The sequence below is a fragment of the Poecilia latipinna genome, unplaced genomic scaffold (assembly GCF_001443285.1).
Source record: "Poecilia latipinna isolate Pla-1442-1.1 unplaced genomic scaffold, P_latipinna-1.0 Scaffold255, whole genome shotgun sequence".
Lineage (NCBI taxonomy): Eukaryota > Metazoa > Chordata > Actinopteri > Cyprinodontiformes > Poeciliidae > Poecilia > Poecilia latipinna.
In genome coordinates, this window is record NW_015112871.1 from 352,388 (window position 1) to 376,882 (window position 24,495).

Here is a 24,495-nt window from a genome sequence, read left to right on the forward strand (position 1 = left end):
AACAAACCTTTTAAAGTAGGAAATATTAATGCCTATTTGTATAATTTGTTCTTTAAATAACCATTAGTATTATTTTGGCTGATATTATTAATAAGCAAATAATCAAACCAATATAGCCAACTAAAAGCACAATAAAAAAACTTAATCGATAATAAAATGTTCTACCATATCAGCCTCAGGAGATGATTGATGGATGAAGAGATACTGATTTCTGGTTCTTTAGACTCTAACGCGTCTACAGTGCCTCTCCGGAGCCATCCTGTCTATCACACTGTCCCACGATGGACACGTTTTTTAAAATTGTCTTTATTCATCCTCACAAACATTATTCCCACTCACGTATGTATCTTTACGAGAGGTTTTGCCTCTAAGGACTGTGGAGAATCGGGACAAGGACGTTTTAAAAACACCCGGGTTGCACCTTACCGCGGCTGCGTAGTGTCGGTTTCTAGGCAACCGTGACAACAGCGTCGGTCCGTAGCGTTCTGGGGTCCACCAGTGTTTGTTTCACTTAATGTTGATATGTGTGTGATAGGCGTGTCTATCGGACATTTATAGAAATACGGAACGAATCGCGTCTCGTATCGGTTCAATGCGGGACGCAACATTTAACACCCAAATACGGGACGATTCCGTATTTTACGGGACGGGTGGCAACCCTATTTAGAGACAAAGAGTCTGTGGCAAGCCGTTTTAACATGAATTCGGTTTCGCCTGACTATCCGGAATTACATTCCGGATATCTAAAAATGCATTTTGACTAGACAAAAATAGATTTTGACTATCCGGAAAGATAATTTAAAATATCTGTAGTTACATTCTGACTAGTAAGAATAATAATTCAAGATATCTTCAATTACATTTTGACTAGTCAAAATTCCTTTCAAGATATCTCAAATTACTTCACTGGATCTGTCATTTGACGGGACACATATCCGTAATTACGATTTAAGATATCTTCAACACAATTATGACTAGTCAAAATTACAATTTTAGATATCTGAATTAAGAATGACGTGAAGCCCCTTTGTGGTGTCCAAACAGTTGCCTGCAGAATTTTACGTTTCCTGCACAAACTTGTCAGTAAATGCCACAAATTAGAAAGAGTTCGACAATGTTGGAAATGCGGACATAGTAAAACTTTATAAACTATAAGACTGCTTCTGATATCTGCAAAGAATTTCCTGTTTATTAATTTCCGACGAACCAAATGCACTTACAAACGGCTGGAAAAGCTAAACTTGCTATTGTCAAACCATTTTCAACATGAAAGCGGCGAATTTTCAAACATCTTTTTTCGTTTTCTCTATTTTTCATTGTTTTATTAAACTTTCAAATTGCTACGTAAGTCAGGGACGTTTTGACTAGATACAATACTAATTTAAGATATCAGAAATGTCATTCTGACTAGTTGGATTGTCAATTTAAGATATCTTAAATAGAAAAGCTGTGTAATTCAAGATATCTATATTCAATTAGAGATATCTTCAAAGGAATTTTGACTAGTCAAAATTACAATTCAAGATATCTTTAATTTAGTTTTGTCTAGTGTTAAGAAAATAAATTTAAAATAAGCTAGTTTTAAAACTTAACATGTCTTGATTCAAATAGGCTAATTGTGGTTTTAAAATCAGTAATGTATTCTGGCTTTTTGACCTTTATGTTACCTATAGTTACAACAGATGGTTTGCTAGGATTGTTTGAATTGCCTTTTGTCTGTGTGGGAAAACAATACAGTAGAAGTTCTAGCTTTTCACACTCATCTGTGAAAAGCTGTTCAACAAGTGAGTGTGTCAGGGTTTGGTAAAAATAAAAAAAAAAGGCTTAAAGTTTCCAAACACCATGGCTTCCAGCTTATGCACTGAATCATAACAGATTTATTATTCCAGAGAAATGTTTGGCTTTTTAATCACGGCTGAACGCATTAGAAACTGCCATTCAGTTGTCAGTCTAAAAGAAAAAGAAGAATCTTTAACAGAGTTGTCACACTATACAGTGGTTATGGCCCAGCTTTGGGAAAATAACCTAAAACTGTATTAGACAAGAAGAAAACCTCTTGTCAGCCATTTTTGAAAATGTCAAATCCATTTAATACAAGATTTAGTCTGTAAAAAATTTTGCAAATCTAAAATAAAGTGTCTTCATCATTATCAAATATACAAAGATGCTAAAAGAAATAAACAAATTGCAAATCTTATGGAAGAAAATATTCTGGTAATGCTTCAAATAAGTTATTTATTTAGTAGTGCATGACCCTGTAGCAGAAACAGTAAAAGTGTATAATCTCAGAATATAGATAACATCTTTATTTCACAACAAACTTACTAGCAGCCACATCTTTGAAAAAACCTGTGACTGGTAGAGGGAATGCATTGTTATACAAAATAAAAAACTTCAAGTTTTCATTGCATTTGGAAAGTTTTGCGATCCATTCAGTAGAAAGCTCAAATTTCTCATCAATTGTTTACCCAACTGTTCACCATTGAAAAAAAAATCACATCCCAGATGAGCTCCTGTCCTAACAAAAAGTTGTTAAAAAGACAAACATCTTTTAAAGAAGAGAATAAAAGATGGAGATGTAACTCTAGCAACTGGACAAAGTAAATAAAAAAAACCCCAACAATTATATAAATACAAAAAATAAATGTCATTTTCCTGCATGAAAAAAAAACACTATTTAATTTTCCGCTCCTCAGTTCAGAACAGTTCAGCATTTACATTACAATTTACATTACATACACTGATAAGGTTAGAGACATAAAAAACACAGCTTCTCACATAAACATTGAAATGTTTGCCACCCCCTGAGAGAATTATGCCCTGGCAGGGGAACATTATTAATAAATGTTGAGTTTTGTTAAATTTATTCATGTTTTTTGCCCTAACCCTAACCCTAACTTTGTGTCTTAGACAATGAGTTTATCTCTAATCTATCTTAGATGGCTTGCTTTATTGAATAATTCATCACCTCTGCGTGATGGGGCCGACGGCATCCCGCAGGGTTAATTATCTGCCTTCGGAGCTAGCAGACAAAAAAAAAACAAAAAAAAAAAAAAACCGTTGGATTTCATCAACTGATACACTGAACGTTACTCGGAGCTGCGTTCTGATTGGTCAGCGGGGCGATTTCAAACTCCGCCTCCTCTGCGTCCTCGCAACACTCTGGGGAGCCAGCGGGCGGTTGGCATTTTTTCTGCCACTTTCCGAGCAAGTTAACAATCGAAGGTCAGTAAAAACACTTTATTTTCTTGCTTTAGAAAGTGTCAATTATCGGTCCTGGTGACATTTGTTTCGTTTGCTCCGTTGTGCACAGGCTCGAGGAAAGGCAAAAATGGCTCAGCTGAAAGATCGCTTTGTGTCGCTGCTCCACGAGAAAAACTTTGTCACAGACCAGTTGGCGGTGCTGGAACGAAAAACTGGGGTGAAGAGGGAATATATCACTTTGGGTACGTTTTCCTACTGAAGAAAACTGACGCCTGAGCTTTACCGACGCCTTTTAACACACCTAACATGTAAATGAGTTTGCTTTTTGAACAGCACTGCCCAGTAAAGGCCACTGTTATCTAATTCAGCTGATAATTCGCCTCTCCAGCTGCAACAGGCGGCCGACACTAGTGACTAACTTGCTTTATTGCCCCTTCTCAGTCTTTTATTCCAAAGTTCAATCTTTCAATCATATTATATAATTATGCTTCTAAAACCTTTCAATCTAAATATTGCATTTAAACTGCTGGCAATGTCCCTAATGCACTAACAGCTGGCCGCAGGGGTATTTTTATCCGTCCTAAAATACCAACTGCAGGGCAGAAATGGAAGGGGATATCCTGGGATGACATTCAGCTACAAGCTCCTCCACCCATTAGCTTTCTGGGAGTTGTGTTTTGACAGAGCTCCATTGAATCAATATGCGCAGCAGAAGTCAATATATTATGCCGACCAGACACCATAGTCGAGTTCTTTGTCTGCAGCTGCAGGAAATGTGTCAACCAGCGTGACCTACATTCAGAGCCACCAGTTTTATTCAAATATTATCAAATAAGGTGGGAGTTCACAAAAAAAGTGCACAGGTATGAATTCAAATAGCCAGATTTGAAGTCCTAGCTAATCTGAATTGTAGAGGTTGCATGAGGGTTTAAATTGCATTATTTTCTACAGAAGTTTAAAGCATGTTGGCAAATTTAGTTTTGTAATTGTACAAACTGGAGCAACACCCCTTCTAGGACAGTAAAATTACTAAAGAGGCTACACATGTACAGAAAATTGTTTCCCAATTACCTCGCCTGTTGGCAATGATCTGTTTTTGAAAGCCAGATTGGGCACATAAAAGTATTTTTGCCATCTTAAGAACTTTATATCTGTGTCGGTGCGCTCACCACATGGCATGCGTGCGCGTGTAGCCACAAAGAAACAGGAAGTGAGAATCAGACCGCACTCCAACTGAATCACTTTGTTGGTTATCGGAGCTGCTTTATGTTCCCTAATAATGAAGAACCAAGTCATATGCTGTTCAAAACCAGCTATTTGTTGCATTTTTGTGTTGAATATGTCTAGACCAAGCTTTACAGTTAAAATAAAGAGTTTCTAAACATCTAATTGTGCCATATTTAAAGCACTTCTGTGTCATCAGAACTAAAATGTTTAATAATGTTTTGAGCTACAGGAATCAGTCATTTTATCTGTCACTTTTAAGTTGTCAACATCCCTTTTTAGGATTGACAGAGTGAAAAAGGATGAAATGGACCTGGATTAGATCTGATGATATCAGGCTAACAGCTGCATTTTGTATCACTTCATTTTCACACTTTGCTCTCAGGCAATAAACGCTTTTCCATTAAGTAAATGTCTGTAAAGGCTTGTAGATCATCAATTACTGCGCCCAGATGAGAGATGATAAACTGTTGCTCTTATCTAAAGCAAACCATTATGATCAACATGGCATTAATATTTAAATGCCGCACTTAGGGCAAGATTTCACTGCATATGTAAAATGACGTTGGATGATTGTTGCGAGAGTTCAGGAAACCGTTATAGTACAATTGCTTTGTGATCATATAACACAAACGATTTTAAGAGGATTTTTTATTTTTTTTTTTTTCAGTTTAGTTGCTAAATGGCAGATTTATATTGTGACTCAAAAACGGTAAAATAGCTTTTAGGAAGCCTTCTGTGACATGCATGCTAAGCTAGAACCACAGTGCTACGCTCCATCAGGCTTGATGGATTTTTTTTTTTATTTCACATTCTTTACCTGTTCATCTATTTCAGATTATATTCAGCCCTTCATGGTCTTTTTACTCTGACTTGGTGGTTATAGCATTCCAGGAATGTGTTACTGATAAAGATATAAATTCATATGAGTTTCTTCTATAGCTCTCACCTAACTGGCTCATAAAACAATCATCATTGTACTCTCAGCTTGTCACTAACCTTTGTTTAGAAAAGGATAAAATACAGCTGAGTGGCACTGTGTTTTGTCCTGCTAGCAGAAATACCTCATTGGCTTCCCTGTTGAGCTGCGAGATCTTTCACTTGATACACTGGGAACACTTTGGACTTATGACATGGACACTGATAAGGACTGATATCTTCTTAGCTTCTGTCCTGCTATAGTATTTTCCCCTTCATCATGTCCAATCAGAAGAAAAAGATATTAGAAAGCAGTGAAGCACTGCATCTTCACTTTAGTAATTAGAGGTGTGAAGATAAATGTACTGAGAGTCTTCTCTACCGAGTCTGCAGCCAAATCTTTGACAGTTGGTACCCTTTATTTTCCAACGTCATGTTTTTATAGCTTGTTTTAAACCGTCATTTTGGGGTTTGGGCCTATTTTTTGTTGTTGTTTTGCTGAGCTGCAAATTTCTCTGTCGTTTAAGATCTTAATCTAAATTTAAGGTTTAATGAAAGATGTACCAATTTGTGTGCCCAATATCTGATCTACAAGTTTTTGTAAAGCTTTGACCACTCGACAAATTTGAGCCATTTCCAAATTCCGAGATCCATAATCGAGACTGTTCAGAATATGTCTTGATGCCGTAGTTTCCGAACTATTGCACACAAATCGACACACTGTAAACCACACCCACTAACTTTGGAAAGAAAAATGCAGCAGTCCAGTTCACCATTTTAAACATCAGTGTGTATCCTCTATAGCAAGAGTGTTTCTCAAAGTCCCACTAATAACTTGATTGTTTTGTTCAGATATGCATTTATAAAGAACTGCAGGACACTGTAGCTTTTCCATTTGTACTCAGAGAATGCAGACTTGCTTAACTTGATAATTTCTGAAAGGCTGCCATTATTGCCAAGTCCAGGACTTTCCGTTCCAGGCAAAGTTAGAAAAGTTAGAGCAATAAAATGGAGCTGCCTTTCTTGACTGCAGATGCATTCCTTCCTGGTTATCTGCTAAAAATGGCTCAGAGTAAAACTCAGTCCTTTGCCCAATTTGATGAAATGCCTCAAAGCTGGCACAAATTACTTTTTGTTAGACTTTGCATTCCTAAAACAGTGAGTGAACCAAAAGTACCAAAAAGGCAAAAGAGAAACATGCTAGAAAAACAAATTACACCATCCCCCTGACGACCCTGCGAGAAAAATGTTTATACGACGGATGAAGATGGCATTTGCTGTGAATCGATGCCGTATGAATAAACCGAGATAAAGTCCAACCGAATTGACTCATTCCACACGGCTGTGTAAATGTTTCTGCTTTTTCTCATGAACATCAACAACAACAAAAAACTCCAGCTGCTTTTTTTTCACTGAATAAATCTGTTTGGTTCCTGTAGACCGAAGTTCTGACTTTCCACCCTTTGTTTTGGGCTTCATCTTTGTCACAAAGATGTCCATCCTGGTATTTGTGTAGATATTTGTTTATGAACTGCAACAAACAAATGAGATGTAAAGAGCAGCCAATCGGATCAGAGCCATTATAACTAGGAGGCTGCGTCTCATGTTAATGGCTTCTGAGCCATAAACATGAGACGTTTGGCGTTACAAACATGTTTGGTTGTTTTTTTTTTTTTTTTTTTAATAGACCAGGCAGTTTTAGTTCTAGATTTATTTAGAAGTATCAAAATAAAAGCATCGTTTTAAATCATAACAATCGCAAGCATAAGATGAGGCACCATTGGAGAAACCAGCCAGTTATGATAGAGAAGTATCTTGGAGGTTTTTATATGTAATTGTACTTTTAATGACAGTTTTACCTCGACGTTTATAATTAGACACAAGGTTTTAGGTTTGAATACGTCACTGTGGTATGAGCCCATCGTGAGATGTTTAATTTTACATGCCGCATTGTAGAGACATGAAACTATAAAGCACTCCAGAAGAACACAGCATTTTCTGCTAAAATGATTAGAATTTGAATTGATTAAAAATAATAAATGTAACTTTTAAAAGCCCACTGCCTTGAAATTTTCTTCGAACACGGATTGCTTACATTTTGGATGCAGAGTCAGACATTGGTGAGCTTTGAAAAGAGCGGTAGACGTTTTGTGTTTTCGCTTTAGTTCGGTCCTGGTTTCTGTTGGTCTCCCGTCCCGTGATGATACTTTTTCACAGTGTTTGTATTATAACTGGATATCCTCTCCTCCCTCATGCCCCGCCCTATGCTCTCATCTTTCTCATTTAGCAGTTGCTTTCTGTTTCATCGTGCTCTACCTCCTGTTTGGATACGGAGCCTCACTGCTCTGCAACCTGATTGGATTCGTCTACCCAGCATATTTCTCGTACGTATACCGTCAGCTTCACGTTCGTGTCAGAGTGGCGCACCACGAGCTTTTACAGATTCTTCTCTTCATAAATAAAGCTCGTCCAAATGTTTTGCTTGTCCTAATGTTTGGTTGTAAAACAGACCTTTCCTGTTTGGCTCACATTGTATCTGTGCACAGTGTTTATATCTGAAAGAACTGTAAGAAATGCATGACTTGTTGACTTTTTAATTCCATTTTCATGAATTCATGCTTTGTATGCCAATAATGTATTCAGCCCGTTTGTCAAGTTTCGCTGCAGTCGACGCCCACACCTGAGACACATGATAGTACTCAAAATCCCAAAGGTCAAAGTGTTAGAAGCATCAAAATGACTAGAAATGTAAGGATAAATTCAACTTACAACATAACTATAGCACTTCCTGACAATAGACCAGCTGGGCAGCTGAAAGTGTTACTTTATATTTTCATTTGCAGCACTTCACTAAGCTTTTCACCATGTAAATCTCGTGGGTTTGTGTAAAAAGTACCACATACCGGGTTAGAAGCATCTCCCTGTTTTCCTCCTGTTTCCTCAGCATCAAGGCCATTGAGAGCACCAACAAGGACGACGACACCCAGTGGCTCACCTACTGGGTTGTTTATGGCGTTTTCAGCATTGTCGAGGCCTTCTCTGACATCTTCCTCTCCTGGTTCCCCTTTTACTATGCTGGGAAAGTAAGTCGATGCATGTCATGTCTCTCACATAAAACGCACACATGGATTTGTGAGCTGCGCTCTGAGGTCACAACCTTTGTTCTGTTAGAAAGTGTGAAGCATTAGCTATTTTTGAGCCCTTATTGTTGGGGGTGGGGGGGACATCTAATTTCTGGAATCAATAAACGGAGAGATGCTATTTTCTGAACAGACGATAATGCAATTTAATAAACCTTAAAGGTAAGCAAACCCTTGGACACATGTTCCAGCAGCATTTTTTTTTTTATGAGAAATTCAGGGTTATATTCTGTTTTTACAGTACAGAGTAACGCTTTACTATTAGCTCTTGAGCTCATTGTGAGGATTATTTTGCAGAACTCCTTTTAATTTTCACAGATTAAAGCTAATTCCTTCTTGTTCTGGAATTTCTAAGACTGTTAATCCCATGTCGCTATGGAAACTGTAACTTCGAAAACATTATTTAGAGGTGTGTGGGATTGTATAATTAAAATATTCTGATTTATATGGTCTTAGTCTTATTTTAAAATGTGTTCTAATTTATCAATTCCTTGAAATAAGTAAACAATTGATTCTTATCTACCTTCATCTCGGAGAGAACAGCTTCAGGACTTTCTACAAAGTTCAAAACTTTAGTAGAAACGTTCACCAACTTCCTGAATATGCAAGTCTGAATTTTGCTGTTGAGGTTGGTGGAGAAGATGCCAAGTACAAAGTTTGCAAACGCTGCCCTCTTGTGGATAGTTTGTATAAAAGCACTTTTAGGAACTAAATCTGTTATGGGGAGGGAAAAAACAAAAAGCAGACAGAGGAAAGGCTACGGTTTATCTGAGATCTGTTCTGCCGTCTCCACAGTGTACGTTCCTGATCTGGTGTATGTCTCCGGTGAAGTGGAATGGCTCCGACATGTTGTACACGCGGGTGATCCGGCCTTACTTCCTGAAACACCAGAACGTCATGGACAACATCGTCAGTGATCTAAGTTCCAAGGCCAAGGACCTCAAGGACACCGTGACAAAGGAGGGTGAGTTACTAATCACTCTCACACACGCTGCTACCACGTCTCGACAAATTATAATGCCATCAAAGGTGATTTATTTTAATAGTTGTTATATAGAGCTTTACACAATGGGTTTGTCTGTTAAGATTGTTATAAACAGATTCCATATTTCAGTTTCTCAGAAAATTATATTAAGACCAATAAAAAGACATTTGACCCCTTTCCAGCGAACATTCATTGATGGCAGAGTAAACCACAGGAAGAAGCTTCCTGTTCAGAGTACTCTATCCAAGCACATTAATAGAAACCTGAGTGGAAGGAAAACGGTTTAAAGCAGAAATGATAACCACAGTTTAAGACGGAAGAAAAGCCTGTTTGAGAGTTTTTGGGAGATTGACGAAGTCCGAAGGAGGAAAAAGGGACAGGACCATTTCTCAGTGGTCCAACGTCCTCTTTTCCAGTTAAAGAAAATTTTACATTTCATTTGGAAACCAAACTACCAGTTTCTGGAGGAACAGTGGAGAAGCTCAAAATCCAAGTTGCTCGAGGTCCATTGTGAAGTTTCCACAGTCTGACGATTCGAGGAGCCGTGGTGGTCTGCTGTGTCTTTATCAAGTCCAACAGCAACGCAACCTTCTTATGGGAACTTTTTAGAGCTTCATGCCTCGCCCTGCTGACCACTTTTATGATCCGGATTTCATTTTTCTGCAGAACTTGGCACCTGGTCCATCAGCCATAAAGACCCATACCTGGTTTAATGACCATGGTGTCACTGCTTGATTGGCCAGCAAACTTGCCTTGCCTGACCCGAACCCCAAAGAGAATCTATGGCGTATCGAGAGGAAAATGGAGAGACCAGAAGCAGAAATATGGACGACCTGAAAGTTGCTGTTACACCGAGTTGGGCTTCCTTGACATCACAGAGGCAGATGACCTCCATGCCGCGCTCCATTAATGCAGTAGATCATCCTCCCCCCCCGCACACAAAATACTTTTATTTCTGTATAAAAATAGGAAGAAATGGGTTTTCTGTCAGTAACAAATTAATCCTATTGTACTTTTTTTTATTGTTTTTAGTTGTAAACATTAAATGTTACCCCTCCCAGACCAAAAAACACACATCCATCCATGTTTGCACTGAACTCCACCCTGGATCTGCATGACATGGCTCGATCCTGCTTAGCACGCTTGACGGTGTTCAGCAGCAGTTAGTAGAAGATGAGAAGGATTGTGGTAGTTAATATGCTGCCTAGAAAAATAATAGTCAGGTTTTCAAAAAAGAGAGAGATGGGGAAAAAATATGTCAATTTGTAACCCAGTTTTACTTTGAGAGGTGGGTAGACTGTGAGATTATCAGTCATGTAGCATAGTTAGAATTTGAACAACACTGTGTTCAGTGACAAGCTAGTTAGCATCACTCCAGGGAATCTGTAGGGATTTCTCTGTCTCTTTGCTCTATTTACAATTCCACAACAAAAACAATATATTTATTACTGACAGAAATTCAAACAATATTTATAAAATGATGATAAACAGCCTCCTGTCCAAACTGGAGCCAGTCCGGACAGTCCTACCTTAGCTTGCGCTTAAATTACAGATATTGGCTGCCACAGTTAAGTGAAATTAAAGCTGCAGTATGTAACTTTAATATTTTTATTTTTATTTTTTACACATTTGTTAAAACTGTTAAAACTCTCAATATGTTGTGAACATATTGTACTAGACTTAATCTGCGAGAAATTTTATTTCCTCTGCCTTTTCCCAGTGCTATCTAGAAACAACCAATCAGAGGCAGGAGGTGGGTTTTAGCGCTGTCAATCACAATCTCAAGTGGCTGCTCACCCCTTGCTCTGCTATGCTGCAGCTAGCATATCCTGTTTTGAATGCTCAGTTTAGTTAGCATAGCTACCATTGACGGCAGGTAAACGGTTTTCCTGCTAAATGTGCTAATCTGCCATGAGCACATTTAGCAGTGAGTGAATGAAGTTGATTGACAGCGCTAAGACCCTCCTCCTGGTTCTGATTGGTTGCTTTTGGGACGAATGGTGCATTTCTGCAGATGACAACAGTAGCCCTGGACGGAGGTGGAGGAAATCAATCTTTTAACAGATTATCTTTTTCATAGCAAACGGTCATGAAATGGTGACAGCTTTAACACGCATGGGGGAAAAAAAACATATTTTTATTAAAGTTTTATGAACAAAATACAACTACATAGCATTTTTTTTAAAAGTCTCGATTGCTTTATGTATATTTTGCACATTGCCTATGAGTGTTGCTGTTGGGGAGAGACCTTTCAGTAAGCCAAACCTAATTAAAATAAAAAATAAAAATAAGCAATCTATTTGCACACAGTATGCAGACTGCATGTAAAATTCACTAGCAGTAATTATTGTTCTAGCATCACTATTGGACCAAGGAGGTTTTAGAATTGTGACACTTTTGATGGGTCAGGGACTCAAATTGTACCAGCGGCTGCACGGGAGGGGGGACCAATTTAACTTTTTTTTTTTTTTTTTTTTATGGGGCCCAAAAAGTCTGGCAGCGCCCCTGTAGCACAGTACCTTGACCTACTTTCCAGTAGGCTGACATTTTATATTTTATATATATATATATATATTTATATATTTCTTTTATATTGGTCTTGTGTAAAGTTCTGATTCTCTGAAACTGAATTTCTTTGTTTTTTTACTTATAAGATGTAATCCATAATAATGAAAATGAAGAAAAATAAACTCTTGGAGGAAAAGGAAAAGGAATCAGTGACTCTTTTTTTATTATTGAATAAGGAAATGTTAATGAAATGTTGCCTTATTTACATGTATGTTTTTATGTGTATACAGTACACTAACATGTTACACAGTGGACTGTAAACTCTTGCAATTTTTCTTTCTTTTTGTTCTAGCTGTCCACCAAGCTTTCAGCCATGACAAGGATAAGTGAGAAGCACAGAGGAAAACCTAGTGTGTGTGTGTGTGTGTGAACGTCACCTTTTTCCGTGGTCCTCTTGTGAAGATGGATGACTAACCTCCCTGCTCTCTGTGGAGTCCGTGCCTTTCCTCCTGTGAAAACAAATAAAATATTGCGCATCGACGTCAGTTTACTGCTATCGGTACGTTGAAGACGGTCAATGAAGCTGTGACCTTTTTTTTTTTGTGATCTGTTATGAAGACGTTTATTGAAGAATCATCTGATTTACTTGTGGGTAGCTGTGATTATAATTATTTTTTTGGGCAGAAGACTAATAAATTACAAGCTTGGAATTAAAGTAGATCTACATTCGTATTGAGGTTTGATTAGGAAATAAACCCAGAGGTAAATCAACACCGTCTCAGGAACTTTTGAAGATCTTCTCTGCTTGTTGGTGTAAAGGCTCGTTGCCCTAAAATATATTTATAGACCGCCTTCTGTTGATAATCATGTCATCTGTCTCCTTTCTCTCCTTCATGTGCCAGACTGATCTCGGTCTGAGATATTGGGAACATTCCCAAGCTCTGACATTAACTGGAAACCTTCTGTCTTTTAAAATGTCTTAATTTATTCTCTCTCGATGATTTAAAGAAATAAAACTGGAACACCGATGAGCTGAAACTCTGCGTGTGGTTTTACTTTCGCACTCGGTCTGCCTCATTCTATGTCTGTACCACACTGTGTGTAATTTGGACCTAGTAAAATCCCATTTCACAAAGTTCATGCTCCGCTGCTTTCCTGTAATCGTCTTTCTTTTTTTTTTTAAAGCAGCGCTGGGTGTTGGGTATTCCACTCTTCCTCCCCTGTCAGTATTTTTTCCTCATGTTGTTGTGGGAAATCTAGTATCCTATCATGCATTCATTTATTTCTGCTTTGCCCTGCGTTCATGGTTGAGGGGCCTCAAAAGAAAGACGGTTTGTGTTTGTGCGCTGGGTGTAACATGTTGAGAAACGGTGGACGGTCGGTCGGCACCAGAGGGAATGCAGGGCACCCATCTGGAAGTTGTTTCTGTGAGGATGTCTTTGTGTTTGGTGTGTTTGCTTTCAGTCTCGTAATTGATTTAGTGGAGGGAAAAAATACCCAGAAACGAATAACTACTTGGTAATCTGTATGACGCTGTCTGGAAAACAATGAATTTGAAATATTTCCCAGTTTTTACAGAAACGTTGAGACTGAATAACGTTTTGTACTTCCAGAAATCAAGCACCTCAGTCCGTTTATGGACTCATCCATCCATTTCTATGTCCAGCTGTCAGTCTGGCCATCCATTTGTCTATCCATCGATGCATCGGGTTGTCGGTCATCTGTCAGTCCAGCCTTCTATTTGCTTATTTTTGCAGGTTCCACATTTATAGGCAGACTACTCTAGGAATAGCTGCAGTGATATTAAACTTTTTTATTTATACTAAAATATGACTAAACACGACTGAGAATCATGAACATTTCCTACAAAATGCAGTAGGAGTCTGCCTAAAGATTGAAGTGTTTAACTTAAAATGTTTTTTTTCCCCCACTTGTCAACCTTCTCCATAAATTTCCAACTGATAAATCCTAATGCACTTATCGATCCTCTAAAAGTACACAGAAGTTGATAGCTGTTAGAAAATGACCAAAAAAGAAACAACTTTATGAGATTTCTTCTCCGTATCGACTTTATGGTGTCTGAAAAGCTGTGAAGCAAAAACTCCTAAAAGTCATCCAGCTTCACTGAAGACCTAAAATCATCAAATTACGTGTGGCAAATGGAAGAAAAAGTTTACATCTCGGATAGTTCCCCTTTTCGCCGACAGAGGGAGACAAACTCAATGCGGAGCAGGTACAGAGCTGGTGAGTCATACAGGGAGGCTGTTCCGTCCACCCGGCAGACCAGAGAACCGGGTCTGGGAGGAAAGGTCCGTGGCCTTGTTTCAGCACCAGAGAGACGATAGGAAACATTTAAATCTGTCTGATGGCAGGAGGGAGATTCAGGACACGCCAGGGTAAATAATTTGTATTCCGGTTGCGTTTGAGTGTCGTCACTCAGCCGACAGCTCACTTCCTGGTACATCGTGTTTGGATCTGTCATCACATCATTAATTCTTTCCACTGCGTGTTTTCTCACCTTATTAATATGTATAATGTGCTGCATTTATGAAGTCCTTGAGCCTTAGGAGATGAATAGATGTCGCTATCCATGGTGCTGATCTGCTTTCACGGCAGTTTTGTGGATATATTTAATAAAATCTATAGCTATATATATTTTTTTCTTTTCATTCAGTTCTAATCACATTTTCATACAAAAAACACTTCCTTTCACCATTTGATCTAAAAGGTTTCTAGAATTTCTTACACCAGAGCAACTTTCTTGAATGCTAGTGGTCCTTTTTCAAGACACAACATTGAATTTGAATAAGATGGATTTAATTAAAATGCACACCAGTGGTCCAATAGAACTTCCTAAGTTATACAGTATTTGCAGCGTTGTTCAGAAACAACTGGACCAGCATCCCCAACCAGATCAGTCACTGTTTTAGAAAGAAATTACATTTCCACAGGGTGAACAACAGAATGATATAGAACGATGCTGTAGTGTAATATTGCACTTTGAATAGATCATATATAAATCTAATCCATTTCCAATTGATTGAAGAAAATGGGGTGTTTCTACAGCGTCAGACTTACTTGTATCATATCAGTAGTTATGAATAAATTTGAAATACACCAAAGTACTTTATGCAGCCTACAAGAAATACTAATGACTCATGTGAACATAATTGTTATGTTGTGGTCACAGATGGTTGTGTTTTGGCTTCATGTAGTCCGGTCAGGACCAGAACATGTCGACATCATAACTTAAAGACGTGAAGCAGTTCTCAGGAACATTTATACAACTGAACAGTATTTAAATGACTTGCAGGAAAGATCAGTGTTTAAATTTACACGGTGCATATTTGAGTTTTTAAAGAAAAATACAGATGTAAGTCAAACAACATAATATACTTTTCAACTGAAAGATAACAATTATGATTAAATTTCCTTTTATTTTTGAAAAATGTACTTGGCCTTTTTTTTTTTTTTAACTTCCCCCCAATAAATTTTTGGTGATGATCTCCAAGCTTTGGACATTTTCCTTGATCTTTAACTCTCTCTACAGATTCTCAAAGTCGAACCTCTCCAACATCTTCATATTACATCCAGTCAGGTGAAATATGTTAGTAGAAAATATCTTAATAACACTTTAAATAAAAAAAATCTGCAACGAATATGAATGAATCCTCTGCTTGACTGCCTTTTTTTTTTTTTTTTTTTCGCCTACAGACTAGGGAGCGGGGATAGCACCTCCCTCGTCCTATCTGCTGGAGAAAGAGAGAGGGGGGCAGAGAGACTGAGATTGCGTGTGCGTGCTCCTCCGTGTGTGCGTGAGTGTGTGTGAGAGAAGAGAGTGTGAGTGTGTCGGCGGTGCTGGGAATCGGACGACATGAGCTCTACATGAGTCGTGTAAAAAAAATATGCTTTAAGACGCTCTCGGCGTTTGCGTTTGACCCCTCCGAACCGAGGACGAGCCTGAAGCGGAGCCGTGCGCATTAAAGATCCATCACGACCAGGTATGGGAGCCGCTCGCTCTTCGCCGCCTCTTTTTTTTTCTTTTTTTTTTTTTTTTACGCGCAGATATTAGATGTTGGTATTTGGTGGCTGTTGTAGCCGCGGTGCTTTTCTGCTCGCCGTTTGTGCGCACCAGGACTCCCGCGGCTCTCATCCGATGTATTCACGCCGTCGCCATCGTTTTTTTTTTTTTTTTTTTTTCTCCTCCACATCGACGTCCTACCACGAGTCTGAAATCTCGATCGTGTTCATTCTATAGCCGCCGCTGCCCATATGCCCGCACAGCCATATTGGAGGGGAGAGGAGTGTGAGGGATGGTGGGGGGTCGACACACTGGTCAGGTTTATTTCATGGCTTTGAGAAGTAAAGTGAGGCAGAGGAGGGTGGGATGGGGGGAGGTGTAGGGGAGGGGGGGGGCTTCTGCGACTTCCAAATGATGCACCGCTGCGAGATGGCGATCCTCTGGTATTTATGAATGAACCGAGCAGAGTAGGGTGGTCTGTAATGGCGTTGCGCACCAATCTGCGGACTGACGGCAAGCCCTCTTCTGCCACCCTTTCCTGTCTACAGCCCCGGCGAAAGATGCACGACGACTATACACTAAATATGACGCTGACGTGACGCATAAAGTCGTCCTTTTTTGTGCCTGTGCGTGTGTGTGTGTGTGAGTGTTTGTGGCAAATGTCACGGTTAATCCTCCATCTGGATCTGGGCTTTTTAAAGTGTCTCCTCCTCCTCCTCCGACAGTCGATGCGCTGTTTGTTTTCGGTGCCGTGACTGAAGAGGAGAGCCGTCGGGACATGTAGAATGAAATTATGAATCATTTAGCTCTCTCTCTCTCTCTCTCTCTCTCTCTCTCTCTCTCTCTCTCTTTGTGTGTGTGTGTGCGCATATATGTGACTCAACTTCCTGTAAGCGACGCCAGTCGTGTGAATCCATACATGAAGAGGAGACTTATGGCAGTAAATCCCTGGAGTGAAGCTTTGCAGAGAGTGGTGGAGATGCAGACTCTATTTAACGTGTCGGAGGATAAGTGATGGGACAGTGTTTTAGGTCTGCGTGTGTGTGTGTGTGTGTGTGTGTGTGTGGAATAGTCACGGCACCGTTGCATAACAACATACACCTCTACTGCTAAGGCTGGATGAAGAAATGACTCAATACATGGTAACAGGCAAGACGATGCTGCTGAAGATGGGATTGGTTGTGGGCTGATTTTAGATGATGTTATTTGGATCTTTTCTACAGTTATATGACGCTGATATAAGGTGGTACATACTGTCACATCAGTGCTTTATCCTTTGAACATTTTTTTTTTTTGCTAGGATAGGTCATAATCAAGAACTTGTTTTTTTATACATTTTACTTCAGGGACGTCCAAAGTGTGGCCCGTTAAACAATGTTGTGTGGCCTCCGACTGGGAGTTGGTGCAAATTTGGCCCTCCAGTGGACAGGCTTGTAATTTTTTAACATGAGAATTACAATGAGAAATGTAATCCTATATATATACTATAGATCGTGCTTCCCAGAGAAGCACAATATATTTTTATTTTTACTGTAATTTCATCGTAAGTAGGGCAATAAACATCCAGCGATGTCTTACTAAAAAATAAAAAATAGAGTACATTAATTCTTCTATTAAAGTTTTTCTCCTTTTTTTGCTGGGAATAGATTCAAAATTTTCTAGACCAAATAAGCCGAAACAAATTACATCCAAATTAGGAAAATGACCACCTTTTGTTGAGAAATGCCTCTTTGTTTCATTAAAAAAATATTGTACCGTAGTTTAATTTATTGCTGCGCAGAGAAGAAGAAAATTAACAATACTATTTAGTTTTTGAAGTTGTAAAAACAATGTAACTCTTTCAGTACTTTCAACTTCAGGATTCTGGGCCAGGATGCAAAAACATTTGGACATGACGGTTTTATTTGGATTCAATGTGACAAACCAGCTCAAAGCAGTGCAAAATTATAAAACGGTAGGAAAATGATGCACGTCTTTTAAAACGACTGTACAAATGAAAATCTGCATCCGCACCCCTTGAATCTGATACCCAAAATTAAATCTAACAGAAGTCACCCAGTGTGTTCAATGTGACATCAGCTGTTTTGTAACGTACTCTCTGGTCTGCTGAGAGATTATTTGAGAACGAACTGCTTCAAAGAATGCAGCAGACAGGACAGGGATGAGATGGTGGAACGTCATCGAGTCGACCATTAGTTGAGGACCCTCCAAATCTGCAAATAAGAAATCTGTGTGTAGGAGGAGAAGGAGCTCTGGTAATGGGACCAAAGGTTATAGTTTTTAGCCTAGTTGCTATGTGGAGGCGGTGGTGGCAGCATCATGCTGTGGGGATGCATCTTTTTGGTCAGAGTCGATGTGAAGTGGGATGGAGGTGAACACAGGACAATCCTGGAAGAAAACCTGTTAGAAGGTGAAAATAACCTGAAAATATTTGAGGGTTTAGATGCACAAATCTGGTGGATGCGAAAGATATATAACAAAATAATAAAATGTAGTACAAGACGGCACTACAAAGGCACTTACTAAGGGGAGCGTTAAACTTTTTGTGAAGTGCAAAAAATTTAAAAACTACGCATCATTTCCCTTCATTTGACAGCTAGAATGAACTGTTTGTGTTTACTTGTCTCCTGCGAGCTAAATTAAATATATTAAAGTTTGTGTACTGTGATTCTGCCAGATAAAAGCTGAAACATGACACATGAGAGTCCAGTTCCTGGGTTTCTGATGCAAAAAAATCCTTTCCTTTCTAAGGTAAAAGGAAAATATCCACAACTTGCCTTAGAAGTACGTTTATGTTCATCCAAAATCCAGGAACTGGTCTCTCGCATGTCGTGTTTTATCAGCGGACTGACACGAACCGCTGTTCAAACTGTCTCAAACTGTAAATCTGACTATTTAAAATGCTACGGCCATCGTTGCTTTATACTTTAAACTTCAAATTGTTTATGATAATACTATGAATAATAATAATTTAAAACATATGTCCATGTTTTTAGTGGTCCAGAGGGACCAGATGAAGTGAAGTTCGATCATGACCATCCATGTATCCTGCAAAAAAATACTGTAGGAAATATCAATAGGTTTTCCTTCCACATGATTTTGTGGGGGATTTTCTTGCATGAAAAATTACAAACCCTCAAGTTTGTAATTTGACTCCCATCCACACCATTGTCTAATTGTCTGATCCAGCACTTTCCACTTGTGAAATATAAGTATTTTAAACATCTTAATAAAAAAAAAATAGCTGTAGCAGGTAGTTTGTATTTGGACTGGGAGCTGTGGGATTACCTTTTCCTGACCTTATTCAACCTTACAGAGATCAACTGGCTTTCTGTTATCCACTGATCTTTGTTTAGCAGGTCAATAAGATCAATCCAGACCTTCAAACCTGCTCTTCATCCGGCACTCCAGGGGTGTTTCCCAAGCACCCACCAGCAGCATTGCTTGTGCCAGAGCCTCAAGAGTACGCAGTCTTGGACTTGCATAGGAAAATGATGCAAAACAACTAGTTTTAAAAAGCCCAAGTGAATAAATCAAGCACATTTTGCCCTTGCTATTAGCCAGACCTCTGTCTGTGTGCGTCCCAGACAACGGGCTGAGGGATTAGCAGGATCATATGGAGAGAGCAGAAGGAGCAGCCTGGGGATCCTGAGGTACCACTAATACTCCAAACTAATACACACTCTGACACCAACTACTGCCGCACAGAACCAGCATGACTGAGGTTACAGCATTCCAGGTATCAATCCGTCAAACGTTTCCTAGTAAAGTTTAATACAGAAGGCCCACAGGAGCCGTATGCCTCCAGTTTTATTTAGAGCAAAGCAAGTCAGAGCGGAAATCTGACAGATAAGGTGAAAATTGCAGTTTTCAGCTAAAAGTTGACATAAACAGCCATCCAGCACACATTTAAGAAAGGGAAACCTGACATCTTATGTGATGCTGTAGCAAATTACCGGTCAGATCTTTGGTAATCAGTCACTTAAAACTGATTTTGTCAGTAATAATGTGACTTTTACTGACTGTTTCCGTGTCAGAAAGTTTTGGATCCAGACGGCCCATAACCCAAAGACTGTTGGTAACTTAATTCCTGGGAATTGGGTCAACTCCAAGCAGTGCAGCGTAGGTTAAGCTCAGTAATTAGCTCCTAAGCCAACAGCGCCTCAGTGTCTTATATCGTGAGGTGGATATGTCAGACTTTACAGTGGATTGACGCAGACCAAAGCCAGGGTCTTGCTCATAATTTTCATCTGGCTTCACATCAGTTGAGTCATTTCGGTAATGCAATGCGGTGCTTGTTATGTAATGCGGTGAGTAACTCTGTGTTTAGTGTAGAACGGAACAGAAATATCGTTTCACTGTCCCACATTCGGAAACTTTCTCTGCAACGGCAGCGAAGAAAGTAGGCTCACACGAGAGTACACAGGAACGTATTGCATGCTTTTCAACGCATGTCAACGTAAGTACTGTTGTGGAAAAAATAATGCACTCCAGTGAAAAGGAAGGTGCATTTGAGTTTATTTAAAAACGTACAAAGACAGACTATTTTCAATAAACAGCAGAACAGCAGAGATGTGCAGATGCCAGCAGAAATCAGCGTTCCTGTAAACACTTATTACGTTTTTTGGGAGCAGTGATGATTATAGAGTGTTGTGGAAAGGGCCGTTCAACGCATGCAGCGGTTTAAAAGCTAGCTGGCATTTAACACAAGTGTATTTATAACCGTGCTGAATGCGCTTTGACAAGGTTTATATGCGGAAGAACTTGTTTTCTGTGCTTTGCTCGTCTCGACGGCGTGTTGGTGGCTGAAAACGGTAAGACTGGTGCGGAAGCCAGATGGCACAGGTGCCATTTTAACGGGGGATGGTAGGGGTGCCACATAAATCTGCACCCTTGAATGAGTTTTGAGAGGGAATGGCTGCCCCCTGGTGGTGGGCAAAGTGTATAAGCGCTGTAAGAAAATATGGTTGACGATGCCGAGGTTGGTGTCTGATCAGAGCTTCCTGTTTGCAGCCTGTTGTGTTGTGTAATACTACTCCACGCCATTAGGTGGTTCCGCTGACAAGAATGAGTGAGAAACGGTAGGAAGAGTAAGAAAGGATGATATTAAAGTATAACGGCCTGGTGCTCGTCCGGATAGTTGTACTTGATGTACAACTTATTTATTTGTACATTATTTATTTACGTTAAATAAATGCGCCGAGTTATTCGAGAACGTGTCTTGTTTCCATTACACAGCGAAAAACATTAAGAAAACATTTCCTAAGGTGGAGTAGACTGAGTGTTCAGTACACAACACCTTCGATGTTTTTCATTCTTGTCCATTTAAAAATGGAGGTTTTTAAGAAACTGTGCTTGTATTTGTCCTTTCTAGAAGGTTTATTGTAAATATTTTCAGTAAGGTTTTGGTTTAAAACAACAACTATTAGAATTAATGGCTATAAAAAAAAACATGAAAAAGCAAATTGTCATTACAGCTATACCAGGCCTCTATGTGACCATGTTACAGAGTCAGTAAAATATGGCAGAAATAATAAAGGGCATGTAGATTATCTACTCAAATATAGTGTTTTTTGGTAGAGGGCCAAAGTAGTGTCTCCCCCGAGGCACGATTCACTGTCTGAAACCTTTCTGCTTGTATTACGGCTCAGTTTGCATGTATTTAAATGGCCTGAAGCTCTTTCAGTTTTGAGAAACCTTCTATATTTTCCTCAAAAAGAAAGAAAGACGACAGTCACGGCTGTCCAACATAGCTCCACATCTAAAACAAAAAATAAATAAATCTCCTTTTTACATCTGCAGACAAACTGAAAATGGAGAGAAACGGGTCTATTGTTGTTGCAGGAAGCATAAAAAAATACATATTTTCACACGTATAAACCTTATTTTAAAGTCAATACAATGATAAGCGAGTGAGAGCAGTGAGGCGTGACTGCGTCTAAAATCTAAATGTATTTTATGAATTGAATCTCCACAGACCGTTCAAACTAAATCAAAAAATAGCCCTGAGTCTTAAAATTACCAAGCTAAAAAGTCTGAACAGGGAACAGGGAGTTCGCTGCTTCACTGCACAGATGCACACAGATCAAAACTTTTTGCAGCTTTTGGACATTGTGCCGAACAATTTCTTCTCTGGACACACACACAAACACACACACACGCGCACACACCAGAAGAGGGCCTAACGTTTCAGCTGATAATCTGTTGATCCTGTAAAACACTCATCACCAAATAGCCATGTATCCACAGCATTCCAGTATGAGCGCCCTGATTAAAACCCTTTCACTGACAGAAACCGTGGGACCGCTTTGTGGGTGTCTATTTAATCGCGCTCTTGATCTGTTGAATGGCATTGTGTTTGATGTTGGTTAATGCGCCTCTTTCATGCTGCGGTGGAACTGTCTCTTCTGAGGCAAATTATGTGCATATTTTATTTTTTATTTTTTTTGCCAAAGGTGACATTTCTTTGCGCTCTCTGTGAAGTAAATCAGAGAAGCCTGCACTGCATCTGCAGTGAAGAGGGACCCGCTCGCTCTGTGCCAATGTTATCCACTAATGGAGTCTGGCTGCGCTGCCACAGATGCATTTTAAAGCGTACCATTAATTCATTAGGGAACTGCAGTCCTCTCGTTTCAAATAAAACAAGAGGAGAGGAGGCGAAATGCGGCGAGACGGCTCGAGTCGGGGAGGAGCGCCATCAATCTCGGCGGCTCCATGTCAAGGACAAACGGTGAACGAGTGGAAGTACAGTATGTGTGTCACCTGCGAGGACGCACCTGTGCGTGTGTGTGTGTGTGTGTAGCTATGGCTGCTGACGGAGGAGAAGAGAGGCGGCTAATTTTAGCTCAGGTGAGAGAGGAGGGTAGGAGAGGGGGGGAATGGCTTTGATGAGCTGAAGTTGAAGTCTGTGGCTCAAAATAAAACGGAGGGGCAGGATGACGGACCGCCGGGGCCTGGAGAAGCACGCTTTCATCGATTAAAACCCCGAGTTAATTTATTCAACGGGAGGGCGGCCGGGGGGGGGGAGAGCAAAGGAAGGGAAAAGCAAGAGGATGCTCAGGTGGCAGGAGAAAGACGAGGATGCAAAGGAACATGTGAACATTTTTGAGATCCACAGCTGGGCGAAGCGAGGCGTTCAAGTGTAAAATAATTCAATCGGCTTCATCAGAAAGCAAAGACACTATAATAAAAACAAGAATTGCATTTAAAAGTAATAGAATTTAAGCATTAAGTGAAAATACTGGGCCAGATTTCTTACATTTTTGTTCATTACATTGTGTTTTTTGTAAGTATGAAAACAAGAATGCCATCAGCTCTATTGCTATCAATAGAGCTCTATTGTGCTCTACTGAGTAGAACTACATAACTACTCAGTTGTGTAGTTCCTAAAGCCTGTGTCTAGTTTTATAGTAAAAAAAATCTCGATTATAGCAGAATTTATACTTTCATATTCACCGTTTTACCGCCACTGTTAAAGCATGAGCAAGTCGAGTTGACTTGTTTTTTTGCCTCTGCTGAGCGTAAGGGATGTGACTTTAACCACAGATGAATTCGCTGTAGCTCTTATCACCTAAAGCTAATGGTAGGTAATTTTATTTATGTAGCACATTTTCAGCAACAGCAAGGCAACTCAAAGTGTTTTACATGAGTTAGGAGGAAATACAACAAACCAAAGGATCTCTCCTTGAACTGGTTTACCTGTCCATGACAAGAGACAACACACACTTAGACACACTCACAAGGGTAATTTACTGGAACCCAGTTAAGCCAACATGCAGGTTTTAGGATGGTGATGAAAAGCCAAGACAGATTTATCAACAAAAGCTGATTTGACTTTAGTCGTGTCCTGGTTGACTGAGAGTCTACATCAATATTTCTTAATTAATACTCTAAGCCTTAAGTTTTTCCCTTTCAGGAAGTTGTTTGAGTTTGTTAGTGCCATTTCATTTTTACCAAATGAAATATCTCTATACACCTGAAAATACAACCTTAGAAAATCTAGCAAAATTATAACAATGCACACTTTCTTAAGAGTGTGGCAAAGACGAAGATGGTCCTAATTTATTACACTCTTTTGAATTTCCTGTCTCTTCATTTTATGAAAAATGTGAATCAGTTTGTCCCAGAACTGGTGTACAGGATGCCAAATACGACTGCTGCGTCACACACTTCCTCAAAAGTCATTTATCTTAATTCAACCGTAAATAATAAATCTGTTTTTTTTTTAATGTAGGCAGATTTGAATCTGTTTTGAGACAGATTACTGTCATTATTTTATATTATATTTCAGGGGTGGCCAAGTCCAGTCCTCGAGAGCTACCATCCTGCAAGTTTTAGAAGTATCCTTACTCCAACAGACCGGGATCAGCTCTACAGAGGCCTGATAACGAGCCAGTCATTTGATTCAGGTGTGTTGAAGCAGGGATGCATCTGAAACTTGCAGGATGGTGGCTCTCGAGGACTGGACTTGGCCACCCCTGTTATATTTAAGTTCA

The 24,495-nt window shown here is 39.4% G+C and overlaps 2 protein-coding genes and 1 long non-coding RNA gene across 6 annotated transcripts in view; 2 read left to right on the forward strand and 1 right to left on the reverse strand.

The window, feature by feature from the left end:
• The first annotated feature begins 3,112 nt into the window (after positions 1 to 3,112).
• Positions 3,113 to 13,111, forward strand: LOC106947774 (receptor expression-enhancing protein 5). 4 transcript variants are annotated; one of them, XM_015033004.1, is made up of 6 exons: positions 3,113 to 3,225; positions 3,314 to 3,446; positions 7,634 to 7,730; positions 8,291 to 8,429; positions 9,282 to 9,450; positions 12,332 to 13,111. In XM_015033004.1, the coding sequence occupies exons 2-6, from the start codon at positions 3,332 to 3,334 to the stop codon at positions 12,367 to 12,369; spliced, it is 558 nt and encodes a 185-aa protein (XP_014888490.1). In that variant the 5' UTR covers positions 3,113 to 3,225; positions 3,314 to 3,331; the 3' UTR covers positions 12,370 to 13,111. The 4 variants fall into 4 exon arrangements, with proteins under 4 accessions (XP_014888490.1, XP_014888491.1, XP_014888488.1 ...); XM_015033005.1 differs by having other exon boundaries at positions 7,637 to 7,730; XM_015033002.1 differs by lacking the exon at positions 12,332 to 13,111 and adding an exon at positions 10,138 to 10,698.
• Positions 13,112 to 14,235: 1,124 nt separating this feature from the next.
• diras1b (DIRAS family, GTP-binding RAS-like 1b) overlaps positions 14,236 to 24,495 on the forward strand; it is an 18,374-nt gene continuing 8,114 nt past the window's right edge. Inside the window, exons 1-3 of the mRNA XM_015033007.1 lie at positions 14,236 to 14,375; positions 15,530 to 15,577; positions 15,694 to 15,980. The gene's annotated coding sequence lies outside the window, so the exon portion shown is untranslated. The remainder of the gene's footprint in view (positions 14,376 to 15,529; positions 15,578 to 15,693; positions 15,981 to 24,495) is intronic.
• On the reverse strand, positions 16,179 to 23,208 carry LOC106947778 (uncharacterized). Its single transcript, XR_001425042.1, has 2 exons — positions 20,014 to 23,208; positions 16,179 to 19,981 (listed from the first exon to the last, which is right to left on the reverse strand). It is a non-coding gene; the product is annotated as an uncharacterized LOC106947778 (long non-coding RNA).

Bases quoted from the DNA above. Each gene is read 5' to 3' on its own strand.
- LOC106947774 (XM_015033002.1), top strand. From the start codon at position 3,332: ATGGCTCAGCTGAAAGATCGCTTTGTGTCGCTGCTCCACGAGAAAAAC. The intron at 8,430-9,281 runs GTAAGTCGATGC...CCGTCTCCACAG, and splicing joins CCTTTTACTATGCTGGGAAA to TGTACGTTCCTGATCTGGTG. The intron at 9,451-10,137 runs GTGAGTTACTAA...ATTTTTCTGCAG, and splicing joins GGACACCGTGACAAAGGAGG to AACTTGGCACCTGGTCCATC.